This window comes from Ahaetulla prasina, chromosome 7, assembly GCF_028640845.1.
Source record: "Ahaetulla prasina isolate Xishuangbanna chromosome 7, ASM2864084v1, whole genome shotgun sequence".
Taxonomy (NCBI): domain Eukaryota; kingdom Metazoa; phylum Chordata; class Lepidosauria; order Squamata; family Colubridae; genus Ahaetulla; species Ahaetulla prasina.
This window is the reverse complement of record NC_080545.1, coordinates 82,091,164-82,107,552: the sequence shown is the minus strand read 5'-3', so window position 1 is coordinate 82,107,552 and position 16,389 is coordinate 82,091,164. Positions and strand designations below refer to the sequence as shown.

Sequence of the window (16,389 nt, the reverse complement as noted above, 5' to 3'; positions counted from 1 at the left end):
TGTAACCTAACCATAAATGGGAGCCCCAAATTGAGATGGACAGGATGGAATGTTAATGACATGTTTCCCAATAACTGTCATTACCTTAGAACAATCAATATGTTTAAGACAACTAGCATGTGTTCCTGGGAAGGGTACCATTCTGCAAAGAATTTGAAAGACTATCCTCTGCAAAAGGTTTTGTTTTTGTTTTTTTGCAGTGGGGAGCAAACTAGAGCTGGTATCTTAGAGAGAGCCAGCTAATGAAAATATTCTTTTGAGAGGGGAAGTGAAAGGAATACAGTTCAAGTGGAGATGAACTCTTGGATACAAGCTGAGTATTATGAATCACAGACTGCTGTTCCAAATTAAGAAACTGGGAATTTAGGCAATATAACAAAAATTGATCCATAATCCCTGGAAATAAGCATATTTTGTTGTTGTTAGTTGTGAAGTCGTGTCCAACCCATCACAACCCCATGGACAACTTTCCTCCAGGCCTTCCTGTGCTCTACCATCCCCCGAGTCACCTGTTAAATTTTAAACATAATCTAAAATAGATTATGTTTCTCTGGGACTTATCCTCTTGCTATCTAGCTATATGTTCAGCTATGGCAGCCTTTTGCTCTAGGATTCTCAGATGCATATGCTCAAGTAAGCAACTTGAAGAGCATCACTTAGGTTTAATGAAATAAGCAATCCATGTGTTCATACAGTATGTGAGTACCTCAAAAGCTTTGTCCAGGTGGTTTTGTTCTCTTAGCTGGTTTCCTTTGGTGAAAAAGAGCTCTGATATGATTTTGGGGTCCTTTGGTTTCAGTTGTAAAGCTTTGTCTATGGCTTCAAGTGCCTGCACAGACATACACAATAAATGTAGATGAATTCCTATCCAACAGCAGCAGCAAATCATGGCCATAAAATGCCTGCTTCGGCCACTACAAGACACTTACTATCTACTGGCAGCACCAGGTGGATCCAAATTCTGTGTTTAAAGTTTTACTATGCCACAGGAACTCTTGTTTCCTGCCTTTTGCTGAGCCTGTTGCCATCAAACCATTTAAAGCCTCCTTTATGCATGCTTTATGTCAATCTACACCTCCCGTGGGCGTAAGGCTTGTCATTGGTTGTTTTTATGTCAATCGGTGCCTCCTGTGGGCATAAGGCTTGTCATTGGTTGTTTTTATGTCAATCTGCACTTCCTGTGGGCGTAAGGCTTGTCATTGGTTGCTTTTTTGCATACGCTATAGGCTTAATTCATGCTCTTGCTAAATCTTATATTTGAGGGCAATTTTCAACCATGTTATTGTAAGTACTGATGAGTCAATATGAAATGCTTATATTTATTATTTATTTGTTTGTCAAATACGTATAAGATAACAGATATAAGTATAAACATGATTAGGAATACAGGATAAGGATATGGATAAATGGGGACAGTAGGAAAGGGTCATTAGGCATGTTGGTGCGCTTATGCACACCCCTTGCACGCTCTTAGGAATGGGGTGAGGTCAACAGGTTAAAGTTTTGGGGATTTGGAGAAGTAACCACAGAGTCACATAGTGCATTCCAGGCATTGACCGCTCTGTTGCTGAAGTTGTCTTTTGACTGTATTGTTTAAATTATTAAAAGGGACTAACTGTTTTAAAAATTCCTATTGTAAATCAATAGTTACTTTGACGTGGCCTTTTCCAACTGTGGCCCCCCATTTATGGGTAGATGACAGGTTTTGGACTAGAGGGGTAACTATACCTTGTTGTAATTCTCTTGCTTGCTGTAGATGGCAGATAGCAAGCGGTAGCACTCCAGGCACTCGGCTCCTTCGGTCACAATGTGGCTCAACATTTGCTCTGCTTCCTTTGCTTGTCCCATCGTTGTTAAAACCTGAGCCTATAAAGAGAGAAAAAAAAAGAAGTAAAGGAAACAATTCTCCCTCCTAGAATCCCAGGGAATATTCAGTTGGTCTCCTTCTGGAAGGCAGCCTAAGAACATTTGTTGTGACTGAGGCCCAAGTAGTGATTACCAAACACAATTCAGGCCTGAACGAGCTTGCTTTATTAAAACAGCTGAGAATTAATCTATTCTCAGCTTAATCCAACACAAATTCTTCATAAACAGTCCTGCGGCCTTATCACCAACCTTTGCTGTCTTTGGCAACCTGCCAAAGGCTTTTCTTGGCAACCCCCCCCAAAGTTCAAGAGATGCTGACAAGAAGCACGGGAATCAAAATTGTTTTTCTACAAAGAACCCAACATTGCTGCTCTTTTAAGCCTTATGGGAGTGTCCCATCATCTTCTGGCCTTACTCCTGAGTCGTCCTTTTTGCTTCAGCTGCTCTTGCCTTCTGGCAGCTCTTCGTATGCATGCGGTAGGAACTCCTCCTGTTCCTCTGCCTCTCTGCTGTCCGCCTCTGGAGGCTCCAGAGTCCACGCATCGCTCCCAGATGGCCCTGGGCCCATCTCTGCCTCCAACGCAGAGCCCTCGTCTGGGCCTTCCCCTGACTCCAGGACTGGCCCATCGTCCTCCCCAGCCTCCTCACTGTCTGACTCCGCTGCTAGGTCTGCAGGCTGCTGGCGGACCATAACAACACTAAAGGTACAGGGTTAAATCTTAGAAATACATTTATCAACCACCTGTTTAGCGACTGTTTGAAGTTGAGACAACTCTGTAGGAATGGAGCTTATGATAGATCCTTGACGTCATGGCCATTGCAGCATTCTTATGGTTATGGGATTGTGAACTGGGTGCTTGCACTTACAAAAGATGCAGTGTCCAGTGGTAACAGAATTGCCATTTGCAACTTTCCCTGATACGTTGCGCAAGCAAAGCCAATGGGGAAACCAGCAGGGAAGGTTGCAAGTCACTCTGGCAAGACCATCCAGCCGTCTATGCTCTATGCCTGCTCTACTGTCCACCTTCCCGGCCTTCCTGCCCTTGAGCCCCACTGCAACATTCACACTGCACCTGTTCTGACCTAGGCTTCCTTAAAAAGCAGGAAGCAGAGTCTTGGTCCCGGCAAAACCTCTTTCCTGCAAATGCCCACTCCCCATTCGCTCCTCTTTTTTTCCTATGGGAGGGGCCAATTACCTCCAAGGTGTGGCTTTACTCCCAAGTTGACCCTGCTTTCTGATTTGTTCATGTCTTCTGGCAGCTCTGTGCATGTGCACACTGGGAATGGGCTCCAGCTATTCCTCTGCCTCACTGCTGTCTAGCTCCCTCTGTGCCTCTGATTCATAGCCTTCGTCCGAGCTTTCCCCAGCCCTCAGGAGTGGCCCATATTCCGCCTCAACCTCCTCACTGTCTGACTCTGCTGCCAGCTCTGTTGGCCGCCAGCCAGCCACAACAGCACCATTCATCTCATGCCTTGCAGCACTATCCATGCCTACATTACATGTGGTCTAACACAGGCCTCCCCAGCTCTTCCACATCTTCTCCAACTCACTTGCAGCCTGCACCACCCTCCCAGGTCTCTTCCCACCCTCCTGCATCATCTTTACCTGGGATTCCCCTCTCTTCCTACTTCCCCTATGTGTCCTTGGCTTACGACAAAAACCAGGACTCCTGATATTGTCATCAATAAGCAATATGGTCACATGACATTGCAATTCATGACTGCCACAGTAAAACCCTAAACCATTTCAGACAAATGGTTGTCCAATCTCTTCTTTAAAACATCCAGTGTTGGAAAATTCACAACTTCTGGAGGCAAGTTGTTCCACTGATTTAATTGTTCTAACTGTCAGGAGATTTCTCCTTAGTTCTAAGTTGCTTCTCTCCTTGATTAGTTTCCATCCATTGCTTCTTGTTTTTGTGTCTCTGCCTTCAGATGCTTTGGAGAATAGGTTTAACCCCTCTTCTTTGCAACAACCTCTTCGTCTGGTCAGTCTCCTTTGCTTGTCTTCTGCTGATATTTCTCCCTCGATCCTTCATGACTTGGTTCTTTCTTAACTACCTTCCAAAGTTCTTTTTGTCAAGATTCCTGACTTTTGTCTTCTCTGCCTATGTGCCTATTCCATCTGAGGTTAAAGTAGCTTCAGCGTAATCTCGTACTCACTATTCTCATACAGCCCAATTTCAAGTTCTCACACCTGCAAGCAAAAAAGAAATGTGCAAAGATGCCACTTTCAGCAGAGTCTGAAGAAGAACAGCACGCACTCACCAGAGCCAGTCGAGTCTCTTTGTTGGATGGCTGCAATGAAGCAGCTTCCCTATAAATCTTTAAAGCATCTTCATAGCGGCCTGTGTTATAATACAGCGCTCCGAGCGGCGACAGGATTTCAACTTTCCGTGCTACTTTAAGCGCTCTAAATAATAAAATAAAATAAAATAATAAATTATGTACCTCTTTAAAGTTCTCAAACTGTTGCTCGCCTTTTCTTCCACCCTGTTGTCTCCCATGATGCCCAGCCCTTGCTAAAAATTAACCTGGAATTCAGATAAAATTCAAATTCTTCCTTTGCAGTAAACACCAAGAGCCAGAGGGTCATAAAATGATAGCGTAACCCTTTCAAAAAACATAGTGTTAGCACTATTTCACTTTGGAAAGCCAAGGATTTCTTGTCGCCTTGCCAGGAACACCAGATGCCCAGTTGCTTACCGCTTGTACCAAACTTCAGCATTCTTGTTCTGGCCCAAGGAGCGGTATAGTCTGCCCAGATTTACCATGGCCACATGATGACCGGGACTGAGTTCAATGGCTTTCTGATAGTGGGAGACGGCAGTCTCTGGAGATCCTGGAAAAAAGAAGGCTGAGTTAGGGTTGCCCTTAAGAGGGCTTGCAAAGTTTTATTTCTTTGTTTGTATCTTGTTATTAAGAATAGAAGCCAGCATGTGGACATTAAATATTGTAATGTCAGGGAAGCCATAAAATGTAAATTAAACACCTTGCTTCATTGTGCATCAGAAGACAATTTTGGCTGACATAATGACCAAACCATTGGGTGGAGTGCACCATGGAAAGAATATTAAATTAATTGGATTTATGTCTATTCCAGTCATGAAGGGGGGAGTGTCAGAATATTCATGAACTGGAATGGAGACACGGTAACAAGGTCAGCCAATGAATAGGCATAGCAACTAAATCAGCCAATGAGGGCTATTTGGAAACTGAAACAGTTTAGAGCCTGGGTGTGGCTTAGCAAACAAGTCTGGCTTAGTCGGTCTGCTGAATTGAAACTGGAAACTCGCCTCTGCTGTTCTCTCCTCTGCCTGCGTTTTGCTTGTAACTCTCTACCACGTTGAAAGAATCTGCTGTTGGTATTTTGTTGGTATTTTGCTGTTGGTATTTTGTTGTTGTATGTGTTATTATGTATATAAAGAGAAGTTAATGAATCCTGCTGAATCAGTTACCTCTGTGCACTTTCTGGATTTAATTTTTGGAACAAAATCTGATGATATTATTTTTACAAATGACTCAAAGCAGTGAACATCTGCAACACACCTTCCTCTTCCTATTTTCTCTCCCACAACAACCCTGTGAGGAGAGTTGAGGGCTGAGACAGAGTGACTGACCCAAGGTCAGCCAAGGCCATTCAAAGTTAGTACCTCTGAAAGTATCATGAGCTGCTTGAGAGATATTTGGAATCAGGAGATATACAAGTTTAATAAATAAATATCTGAAAAAAAGTAAATGCATATGGAAACAGGGTAGACAATCCCATATAGCAGGGGTCCCCAACCCCCAATCTACAGCCTAGTTACTGGGTGAAACCATCTCCTCTCCACCATCCCGTCACCTCTGCCGCTGTTGTTCCACAGAGCTGGAAAGGTTGGGGATCCCTGCCATAGAGAACATTCAAGAGGAGCTCAAGTTCATTCAAAGGGAGGCATATCTGCAAATATAAAAAATATAAACAGACCAACACTCCCAAGATCATCCAACAGTTGGTTACTTTGCAATGTGCTAGCTATACAATTACAGATAGTCCTCGACTTAAAACAGTTCATTTAGTGGCCGTTCGAAATACAAAGGCACTGAAAAGAGTGACTTATGACCATGTTTCACACTTATGACCGTTGCAGCATCCCCATCATCACATGATTTACATTCAGATGCTTGACAACTGACTCACATTTATGACAGTTGCAGTGTTCAGGATTCGTTTTGCGGCCTTCCGACCCAGCAAAGTCAACAGAGAATCCAGATTCGTTTAACAACCGTGTTATAATTTAACAACTGCAGTGATTCAGTTCACAAATTTTGGGAAGAAAAATTGCAAAATGGGACAAATTCACTTAACAAATTTTTCACTTAGAAACATAAATTTTGGGCTCAATTGTGGTCCTAAGTTGAGGACTACTTGTAATGTTAAAGCACGTTACTAACTCTTTTATACCAGGTTGTAATAACAAATGAATTCCTTAATCTACTTTTGAAGAGCTAGAGAGAAAGGAATTATTTTCTCAAATATGGCAGTAGATTAATTCTAATTAGAATTTCAAAAATACATGCTATATGTCTCAAAAGATGCTTCCAGCAGTTTATGGGCATAAAATTAAAAGCATTAGTATTAATGCTAATATATATCTCGAGAGAGCAGGGGTCGGCAACCTTAAACACTCAAAGAGCCACAAAGGTCCTAACCAGAAGCCCCCTATTCAATTCTGGAGCCAACCAGAAGTCCGGTTCCCTCACCATAGAGTCTCCTCTTAGCATGGCGTCCTTTTTCCTCTACCTGTTCTAACTGAAAGTCCTATCAATTGCGGAACAGGGAGCCGCAGCAGAGGGATGAAAGAGCCACCTGCGGCTCCAGAGCTGCAGGTTGCTGACTCCTGAGATATAGATATAGATATATATATATAGATATATATATAGATATATATATAGATAGAGATAGATATAGAGAGAGAGAGAGAGACAGAGAGAGAGAGAGAGAGACAGAGAGAGAGAGAGAGAGACAGAGAGAGAGAGAGAGACAGAGAGACAGAGAGAAAGAGACAGAGAGACAGAGAGAAACTGTAAAATATCCAGATGACCACTAGATGGCAGTAGTAAGTCATCTAGAATTTTGGCAGCCAAGATATACTCACCCTATTAACATTAAATAAGGAAGGAAAGACATGCATGATCTAAAACCAGTACCAAACCAAATAGGAAATGTGATATTTCTTTTTCCACAAGATGGAGCTGGTCTATTACATTTTCCACAGATATGTGGCAGAACAATCCATTATAAGAAAGTAGAGAGAAGTACAAGCTGTGTGAACTGATTAAGTAGGATAATTTGTCGGTGTCTTATGTTAAGCAAAAACAACAATCAATGTGTTGACAATTAATTTCATCCTTGAGAAAAGTGACAGATTGCTAGCACTGGAAAGCAAGCAGCTTTTAAAGAAATTTTATACAGCAACCCACAGGGGGTCACACGTTCGCATATATCCTATAACGGCAGAGTAGAGCAATCTGCATGTGAAATGCAAATAAAACCCAAGTTAAAAATAACTACGATTTAAACTTAAGATTCATAGCAAGGAGGAGAAAGGGGATTTGCTGGTTGCGAGTTTACATGGTTTAAAATGTCCAAACATCTTTCCCAAATCACCATGTATCAGGATAAGTAATCCCTTCCTGGCTGATGGACTAAAGTCTAGCCACCTTCAAATTAATCTTGCCTCCTGCTCAAATCCATTCAAAGATCAACTGAAATAAACTATAGGATTATTATTACAGATTAACAGAGTAAGGGACCTTACTCCAACCCCCTGCCCAAGCAGGAGTCCCTACACCATTTCTGACAAATGGCAGTCCAGTCTCTTTTTGAAAGCTTCCAGGGATGAAACTCCCACAACTTCTGTTCCATTGGTTGATTGTTCTCACTGTCAGAACATTTCTCTTTCTTTTTCAGGTTGAATTTCTCCTTGATCAGTTTCCATCCATTATTTCTTGTCTGGCCTTCAGTGTTTTGGGAAATAACTTGACCCCCTCCTCTCTGTGGCAGCCCCTTAAATATTGGAACATTGCAGAAAAAATAATTGCTACCAACCTGCCTTCCACTGAGGACCTGTATACTGCACGAATCAAGAAGAGGGCCGTGAAAATATTTACAGATCCCTCACATCCACGACATAAACTGTTTCAATTCCTACCCTCAAAACAAGGCTACAGAGCACTGCACACCAGAACAACTAGACACAAGAACAGTTTTTTCCCGAAGGCCATCAGTCTGCTAAACAAATAATTCCCTCAACACTGTCAAAATGTTTACTAAATCTGTACTACTATTAATCTTCTCATCGTTCCCATCACCAATCTCCTTTCACTTATGACTGTATGACTGTAACTTTGTTGCTGGCAATCCTTATGATTTATATTGATATATTGACCATCATTTGTGTTGTAAATGTTGTACCTTGATGAACGTATCTTTTCTTTTATGTACACTGAGAGCATATGCACCAAAGACAAATTCCTTGTGTGTCCAATCACACTTGGCCAATAAAAAATTCTATTCTATTCTATTCTATTCTATTCTATTCTATTCTATTCTATTCTATTCTATTCTATTCTATTCTATTCTATTCTATTCTATCGTGTCTCCCCTGGTCTTTCTCTTCACTAGACTAGCCATGCCTAGTTCCTGTAACCGTTCATCATCGTATGTTTTAGCCTCCAGTCCCCTCATCATCTTGGTTGCTCTTCTCTGCACTCTTCCTAGAGCCTCTTTTTTATAGTGTGGTGACCAAAACTGGATGCAGTATTCTAGGTGTGGTCTTACTAAGGCTTTATAGAGTGGTATTAGTACCTCACTTGATCTTGACTGTATCCCTCTGTTAATGCAATTTAGGATTGCATTGGTTGCTGCCGCACACTGTTGGCTTGTATTTAATTGGTTATCCACTAAGACTCCAAGATCCCTTTCACAGTTATTGCTATTAAGCCTGTTTTCAGGCTCAAGGTGTTGCCACTTAGCTGGACAAATAAGACTGGAAACCTGTGCAGATTTTCCTGGAAATACTGATAGTTCTTGATTTATGACCAGTTGCTTAGCAACCATTCAAAGTTATAACAAACCTCCCTGGGGAGGGGGGGTGAAGTTACAACCCCAGTTCTGAAGTTCGAATGGCCTCACCCTCATCCCACAGTCGCATAATCATGTTTTATAACATTTTATTTTATTTTTTGCTGAAAACGGGCATTTACTTCTGGTGAAGTTTGGCAAAAATAGCAAACCTTTGTTTCATTTAATACCCGCATTTGCTTTAACAACCCCGGCAACAACAACAACAAAAAAAAGGTCATAAAATTGGGTCAGTCACACATGGGTGACCCGATTTTTGACCATCGCAACTTGCAACGATGATGGGCAGGCTCCAATAAGGTCATGTCAAGTATGCCCATTGAACTGAAAGTTACTTGCATAGGCACATCTATGATAATTCTGCAAATAAATAATGTCTGCCTCAACCCTTAGCAATATTTGAATGGAAGAACCTGTAATGACAGCAACATCTAACTCGGGATCCTCCTATCTACATGACTGTCTTCTCAACTGAGCTGAGGGTTGCCTTCTGTAGGTTTTGGGGCCTTAAATGCTCTTCACAGCCATCTCACAACTTGGATGCCCTCCAGATGTACACTTTTCCTAGGATTTCCCAACCCATCACGGCCACTGCCAAAAATTCTGGGAATTGAAGTCCTTGTACCCAGTGATGGGTTTCAAATTTTTTTACTACTGGTTCTGTGGACATAGCTTGGTGGGCGCAGCATGGATTGATGGGCGTGGCTTGGTGGACATGGCAGGGGAAGGATACCGTAAAATCTCCATTCTCACCCCAATTCAGGGGATGGTTACTGCAAAATCCCCATTTCCTCCTGATCAGCTGGGACTTGGGAGACAGGGAATAGATGGGGGTGGGGCCAGTCAGAATTTTTACTACCGGTTCTCTGAACTACTCAAAATTTCTGCTACCGGTTCTCCAGAACTGGTCAGAACCTGCCGAAACCCACCTCTGCTTATACCTTCAAAGACATCCAGCTGGGATGTCTTTGGTTTGTGTACTTTGCATCTGAACTCTTGATGCATTTGGACCTCAGGTTTTGCAGCCTCTTCCCTTGCTTTGCTGCAGCTGCCCAGAGGGGGCGCTAAAGCTCTTCATCCTGGAGTAGCTGACATAAGGGCTAATGCCACGCTTGGCAGTTGAGGGTGTTGAGAACTACAAAATTGGTTCTAGGAGAGGAAGAACAGCTTTACAATGCACATAATAAACAGGGGTGGGCTTCAGATCCTTTAGCAACGGGTTTGCTGCCCTGTTGCTGGATGGGCGTGGTCATGGTGGGTGTGGCCTAGTTGGCCGCCTGTACCACAGTGGCGGGGGTGACATTTTTCACCCTCCCCAGGCTCTGGAGGCTTTCCTCGAGCCTCAGGGAGGGTGAAAACTGCTTCCCCCGGGGTCTGGAGGCCAAAAACAGGCCCTTTTCCAGACTTCCGGAACCTCCGGTAGGCCCATTTTTTGCCCTCCCAGATCCTCCGCACGGCCCGTGCACTTACCTGAAATGATGAACAGGCCATGTGGAGACTCCTGGGAAGGGTGCGGCAGGGTGGGCGTGGCCAGCCAGGGGATGGCATTTGGGGGTTTGCCGAACCACAGCGATCCTTGGCTAGAGGATCACCCGAATCCTGCCGAACCCCAAGAAGCCCACCCCGATAATAAATAATAATAAATAGTAAATAATAAAAATTATGCAACACACAAGGCAACACATTGAGTGGAGCTTTTGGGAAATATGGGAGGGAAAAATCTTCCCAGAGCAGATGTGAGATAAATTGCTGGGCTAAGAACTTGGATGGCAATCATTTTAATTTGTCCAGAGTAGTTCTTAACCCTCCAGGTTTTGCCTTGTTTTTTCACTTACCAGTATCAACTAAAAAAACCCCATAGTTATTATGCAGGTCAGAGCTTTCGGGACAGTTCTCGATGCCAGCCTGATATACTTCCTCGGCTTCTTTTAACTGTTCCTAAAGGCAAAAAAAGGGAGAAAATGCTGTTATTCAGTGGCCAGCCACCATTTAAATGACCATATTGTCATCAGGGCCTCTGGTGGCGCAACAGGCTAATGCAGCCTATTATTAACAGCAACTGCTTGCAATATTGCAGGTTCAAATCCCACCAGGCCCAAGGTTGACTCAGCCTTCCATCCTTTATAAGGTAGGTAAAATGAGGACCCAGATTGTTGGGGGACAATAAGTTGACTTTGTATATAGTATACAAATGGATGAAGACTATTGCTTAACACAATGTAAGCCGCCCTGAGTCTTCGGAGAAGGGCGGGATATAAATGCAAAAAAAAAAAAAAAAAATCAACCACAAACCCTGTCTGGCATTAGCTGCCATGGCCTTACTCTAGGCCTGAGAGCCTGACCTTGAGGCATGTAATATGGCAGCAGAAACAAGCTGGAAGACACCTAAGGCATAGATCTGATATGGCAGTGGGTTTCACCTATTCTTGCCACTGGTTCACTGTGTGTGCGCATGCTTGCTTCACTCCCGCCTTCCGCGCATGTGCCCGGCCTTCTGCGCATGCACTTTGCTCGCACGTGTGCCTTCCGCATGTGCACCTGGCCTCCAAAACGTGACTAAATAGGATGGCATTACATCCGGGCAGGTGGGCGAGGGCGGGCCCACCTGCAGTCGCTGCTACTGGTTCACCTGAACCGGTCCAAACCGGCTGAATAGCATCTCTGGTCTGATAAACAAATAACTACATGAATACATAGTTAAAGTGAATAAATTAGAACAGGGGTCTCCAACCTTGGCAACTTTGTGGACTTCAACTCCCAGAATTCCTCAGCCAGCAAAGCTTGAAGTTGAAGTCCACAAGTCTTAAAGTTGCCAAGGTTGGAGACCCCTGAATTAGAATACAGTAGCAAACATCTGTACCTCGGGTGTAGGATATGGGTGAAGGTTCGTTCTCCAAGCTTGTGGGTTAGTTTCCGAGTGTTTCGTTACCATGCTAGGTACCATCTTCAGCAGAGTTTAGGGGATGTCAGTGTCAACCAACCCACAAGTTTGGAGAATGAACCTTCAGGTAAAAACATGTCCCTGAGACAAACTTTGGGAAATTTTAAATGGTGAATTCCAAACCCCTTAATGTGGGAGGCCTAGAAATTGTGCAAACTGCTGTCTGTGTATCGGGCCCAGCTTAAGAAGGTCCTGAGAATAACCAAAAATTAAGTGATCCATTCTATTTTTGAAGCAAAGCAGAATTAAACCATTGACTCCATCTTTCCTAAACTGGAATCTTCCACATATGTATAGTTTACAATAGTTTATTTATTAATGCATCATATCCATACCTTGCCTTTCCTCTAGAACAGAGATGTCAAACTCAAGGATCCCACAGGATGCTTAGATCTGGCCCATGGGGCCAACCTGGAAACAGCGAAGGATCGGCCTGCGATTCCTCTGCCAGCGAAAATGAAACTGTTTTCGCTGGCAAAGGGTTTCAGAAGGCTGAAAATGGAGCTTGGGAGCCCATTTTCTCTGGCAGAGCACTCGGGCCACTACAGGCACCCCCAACACAATGTTGAGCTGGCCACGCCCACCCTGGCCACGCCCACCCCGGTCCCCCGAGGTCAAACACAACCCTGATGCAGCCCCCAATGAAATCAAATCTGACACCCCTGTGTTGTGACCCAGGCCCAAGTAGGTTGTAATAAGGTGTAATTAGTCCGTGGAAAAACAAACTTGATTCGAACAGCTGGGAATTACTTCATTCCCAACATCGTTCAACTCAAAGTAAAACTAATGCCTCCCAACACAAATTCCTCAGTTATCTCACAAACCTTAGTCCAATTAGGCAAACTGCCAAAGGCCCTTCCTAGTAAATGTCCAGAAGCCACAAAAACAAAGGCGTAAACGAAGCAGAAGACAAAGCAGAAGACACAGCTACAACGTTGTTTTCTGGCAAAGGCCAAACGCCAGTGCTGGTCTGTTTTAAGCTTTATGGGAGGGGCCAATCATCTCTTGGCCCTACTCCCGAGTTGTCCTCTCTGCTTGAGCTGCTCTTGATTTCTGGCAGCTCTTCTCATGCGTGCATTAAGAACAGGCTCCTCCTATTCCTAATGCCTCACTACTATCAGTCTCTGGAGGCTCTGGAGTCCGCACCTCATTTCCCGACGCCCCTGGCCTCACCTCAGCCTCATTGCTGTCCGATTCTGTTGCCAGCTCCATAGGCTGCTGACGGACCACAACACCCTGCTCTAGAACCTCAAGGTAGCACATATAATACTCTCTCTTTTAATTAAATTAATTAAATTCTCACAACCAGCATCCTGTAAGGTCAGTGTAGTCAAGACATAGACACTGGCCCAGCATCAGTCTGTGAGCCTCCATGCTTAAGGGCAGACTTGAATCTGCCTTTCTTTCATTGTGCTCCAACTTTCATATTATTTCACTGACTTTCAAAAACCAACCTGCCATAAACCTATATGGCAAAGAGTCAATTGGTCACATGACTGTGATTTACAACATTTTTGCCAAACCCCAGTATTTATTTCTGGGTTTTGACAAAAAGATCTCATAGCAAACAACGGATTCACCTAATGACCAACAGAAAAAGGTTGTAAAATCCAATCAGTCACCTGTGTGATTCACTTTACAATGGTCACAACTTATGACTGTAATAGGCAGGCCAGGGGTGAAATGCTCTCGGTTCGGACCAGATCGGCCAATCTGGTAGTAATGGCGGCGGGTGGTTTGAAGAACCAGTAGCCTAAATTCCCTGCCCCCCACCCACCCATGCCCACGCAATACCCGGTCGCCAGCTTCCCTGCTTGCCGCTTCTTTTTAAAAAATAATTTTAAAAGATTAAAAAAAAGGCTCTGAATATCCCAGCTGAGCCACGCGATCACCAGAGCCTCTTTTTTTACTTTTAAAAGCATTTTTTACAACCTATTTGGCCGAATAGGTTGTAAAAAAATGTTTTTAAAAGGTAAAAAAAAAGGCTGAGCTGCCTGATCATCAAGAGCTTGGTTTTTTTACTTTTTTTTTTCTTTTAAAAGCATTTTTACAACCTATTTGGCTGAATAGGTTTGTAAGAAAATGCTTTTAAAAGTAAAAAAAAGATCGTGCACCACAGCTGATCACACACCCCACCCGCACTGTTCTACTTAACCCATGCCTCCTTTTGGTGTGCACTGCATGCGCATGTGTGCACCTTGCATTTAATGCATAGTGTGCACTGTTCATGCATGCGCACAGCGCACAGCCAGCAAACTGGTAGTAAACCAGTTCAGATTTCATCCCTGAGGCAGGCTTCATTACAGTTGCTCATCGAAGACTACCAGTACAAATACAATTGATTATGCGAAATTATTGAAAACATACTGTATTTGAATTGTACCCAGAAGCTGATAAGGAGCCAAAGCAATGTGCTATAATAATATGCTATAAAGGTAAAGGTTTCCACCTGTCCAGTCATGTCCGACTCTAGGGAGGCAGTGCTCATCCCTGTTTTAGTTGGGGGAGCCAGAGTTGTCTGAAGCCACTTCCATGGTGATGTGGCCAACATGACTATATGCCGAGGTGCACAGAACACTGTTACCTTCCCAGCAAAGTGGTACCTATTTATCTACTCATATGTTCATGCTTTCAAACTGCTAGCAGCAGTTGGCCGGAGCTAGAGCTAGTAACAGGAGCTCACTCCATTGTGTGGTGCTTGGGTCTCGAACTCAGGCTTGTCAGCTTTTCAGCTGAAAAACTCAATGTCTTTAACCACTGAGCCATCACTATAATGCAGAGGTCTCCAACCTTGGTCCCTTTAAGACTTGTGGACTTCAACTCCCAGAGTCCCTCAGCCAGCAAAGCTGGCTGAGGAACTCTGGGAGTTGAAGTCCACAAGTCTTAAAGGGACCAAGATTGGAGACCCCTGCTATAATGTGCTACAGCCGTGATGGCAAACCTATGGTATGCATGCCACAGCTGGCATACGTAGCCCTTTCTCTGGGCACGCAAGCCGTCGCCCAGCTCAGCTCCACTGAACAAGCCTCCTGTCGGCCATCTGATTTTTGGGATGCGTGGGGGGGGGCACATGTGGGAGACATGGATGCATGCACGGGGGGTCACGCATATGTGCAGGGTGTAGGGGGGTGCATGCGAGGAGGGTGTGTGGGGAGCATGGGGGGGTTTAATCTTAACCCTAAGGAAGCTGCAGGGAGGCCTACTAGGCCCAAAATGGGGGGCGGGGGGTCGTGCGCGCATGTGCAGAGGGTGGTTATAGCGTAGGGGGTCACATGCACGTGTACGGGGGCGGGGAAGCATGGGGGGGTCATGTGTGCATGCACAGGGCCCCCCGCATTGCATTATGGGTGCAGGCACGTGTGCACGCCCTTGCGCATGCGCACACTTTCGGCAAACGACGAGAAAAAGGTTCCCCACCACTGTGCTATAGTAATGTGTCAAGGTATATAGCCAATAAACAGACCACTGCATTCTGGACATGTCTAGCTTCTAAGTAACCTTCAAAACCCCATGTGGAGTCAATTGCAGTAATTTGAACCTTTCAGAAGGCAATCCTATCTCTATCTATAAGTTAGACCGATTTAGTTCTGTGGGACTTAACTGCAGGGAAATTTGTTTCAAATTACAGCTACCTGCTCACGTTTGTTAAGAAGTAAAGGCCTTTTTAGAATTCTGTACGAGTTAATCTCCAAGATTATGACACAGCTAGATATTCTGAACTGATTTCATTCAAAATCGCTTTTTCAAAATGAACGATTTCCCAAATTTGACCAAACAAGGCTAAATTTATGTTTTGGGCTTGCAAAAAATTAACCATAGACACTAAATGGGAATGTGTGCATTCAAATTCAAGTGGGGTTAATAACATCCAGGGCAGCCTTTGAAGAAAAGGAAACCTTCACAAGGCTTGGTAAACTGGAATTAGACCTCTGGGTTAGATAAGAAAAGTCACTGATTGTAGACTTTAAGGATACACACACAAAACAAGTGCCGCAAGAGATGTCTGTATACAAAACAGCCCTTCTAAAGTGTGTGGCTGCTTACAAAACAGCCATTTAGCAGAAAGTAAACTCGTTTCCCCATTGTATTCTCTGCTGCTCACTAAGGGCCTTGATGGGGCTTCAAGGTATCTACTGTTAGGAGCAAGTATGATGCATGCCAATTTGCTACGGATTTATGTCACTTAAAAGAATCCTTTAAACGTCAAGTGGAAAATCAACCAACCCAGCTTAGATATTGCCCTGGAAGCAGGGGATTTTATCTGCTGGACATTTGCAGTGGAAGCAAAATTCTGATGGTTGAAAGGAACGGCTGACAACAGAGAACCGTAGTCTAAGACAAACGTATGCTTCCAGTAATCTAGATCTCTTTTCCTGAACCTGGTGCCCCAGGCATCATTAGTCTAACATTATTACAATTTCAGGACTATAACTGGTTGCTTGGAATAGAATTCTGG

At 43.9% G+C, this 16,389-nt stretch overlaps 1 protein-coding gene across 5 annotated transcripts in view; it reads right to left on the bottom strand.

Moving 5' to 3' along the window:
* The window catches only part of TMTC1 (transmembrane O-mannosyltransferase targeting cadherins 1), a 210,275-nt gene that overhangs the window by 14,091 nt on the left and 179,795 nt on the right, over positions 1-16,389 (bottom strand). For all 5 annotated transcript variants that reach the window (XM_058191782.1, XM_058191784.1, XM_058191783.1 and 2 more), the window contains 5 exons: positions 10,828-10,930; positions 4,573-4,708; positions 4,135-4,279; positions 1,729-1,866; positions 707-829 (listed from right to left, as the gene is read on the bottom strand). In XM_058191782.1, coding sequence (XP_058047765.1) covers positions 707-829; positions 1,729-1,866; positions 4,135-4,279; positions 4,573-4,708; positions 10,828-10,930 — 645 coding nt within the window. The remainder of the gene's footprint in view (positions 1-706; positions 830-1,728; positions 1,867-4,134; positions 4,280-4,572; positions 4,709-10,827; positions 10,931-16,389) is intronic.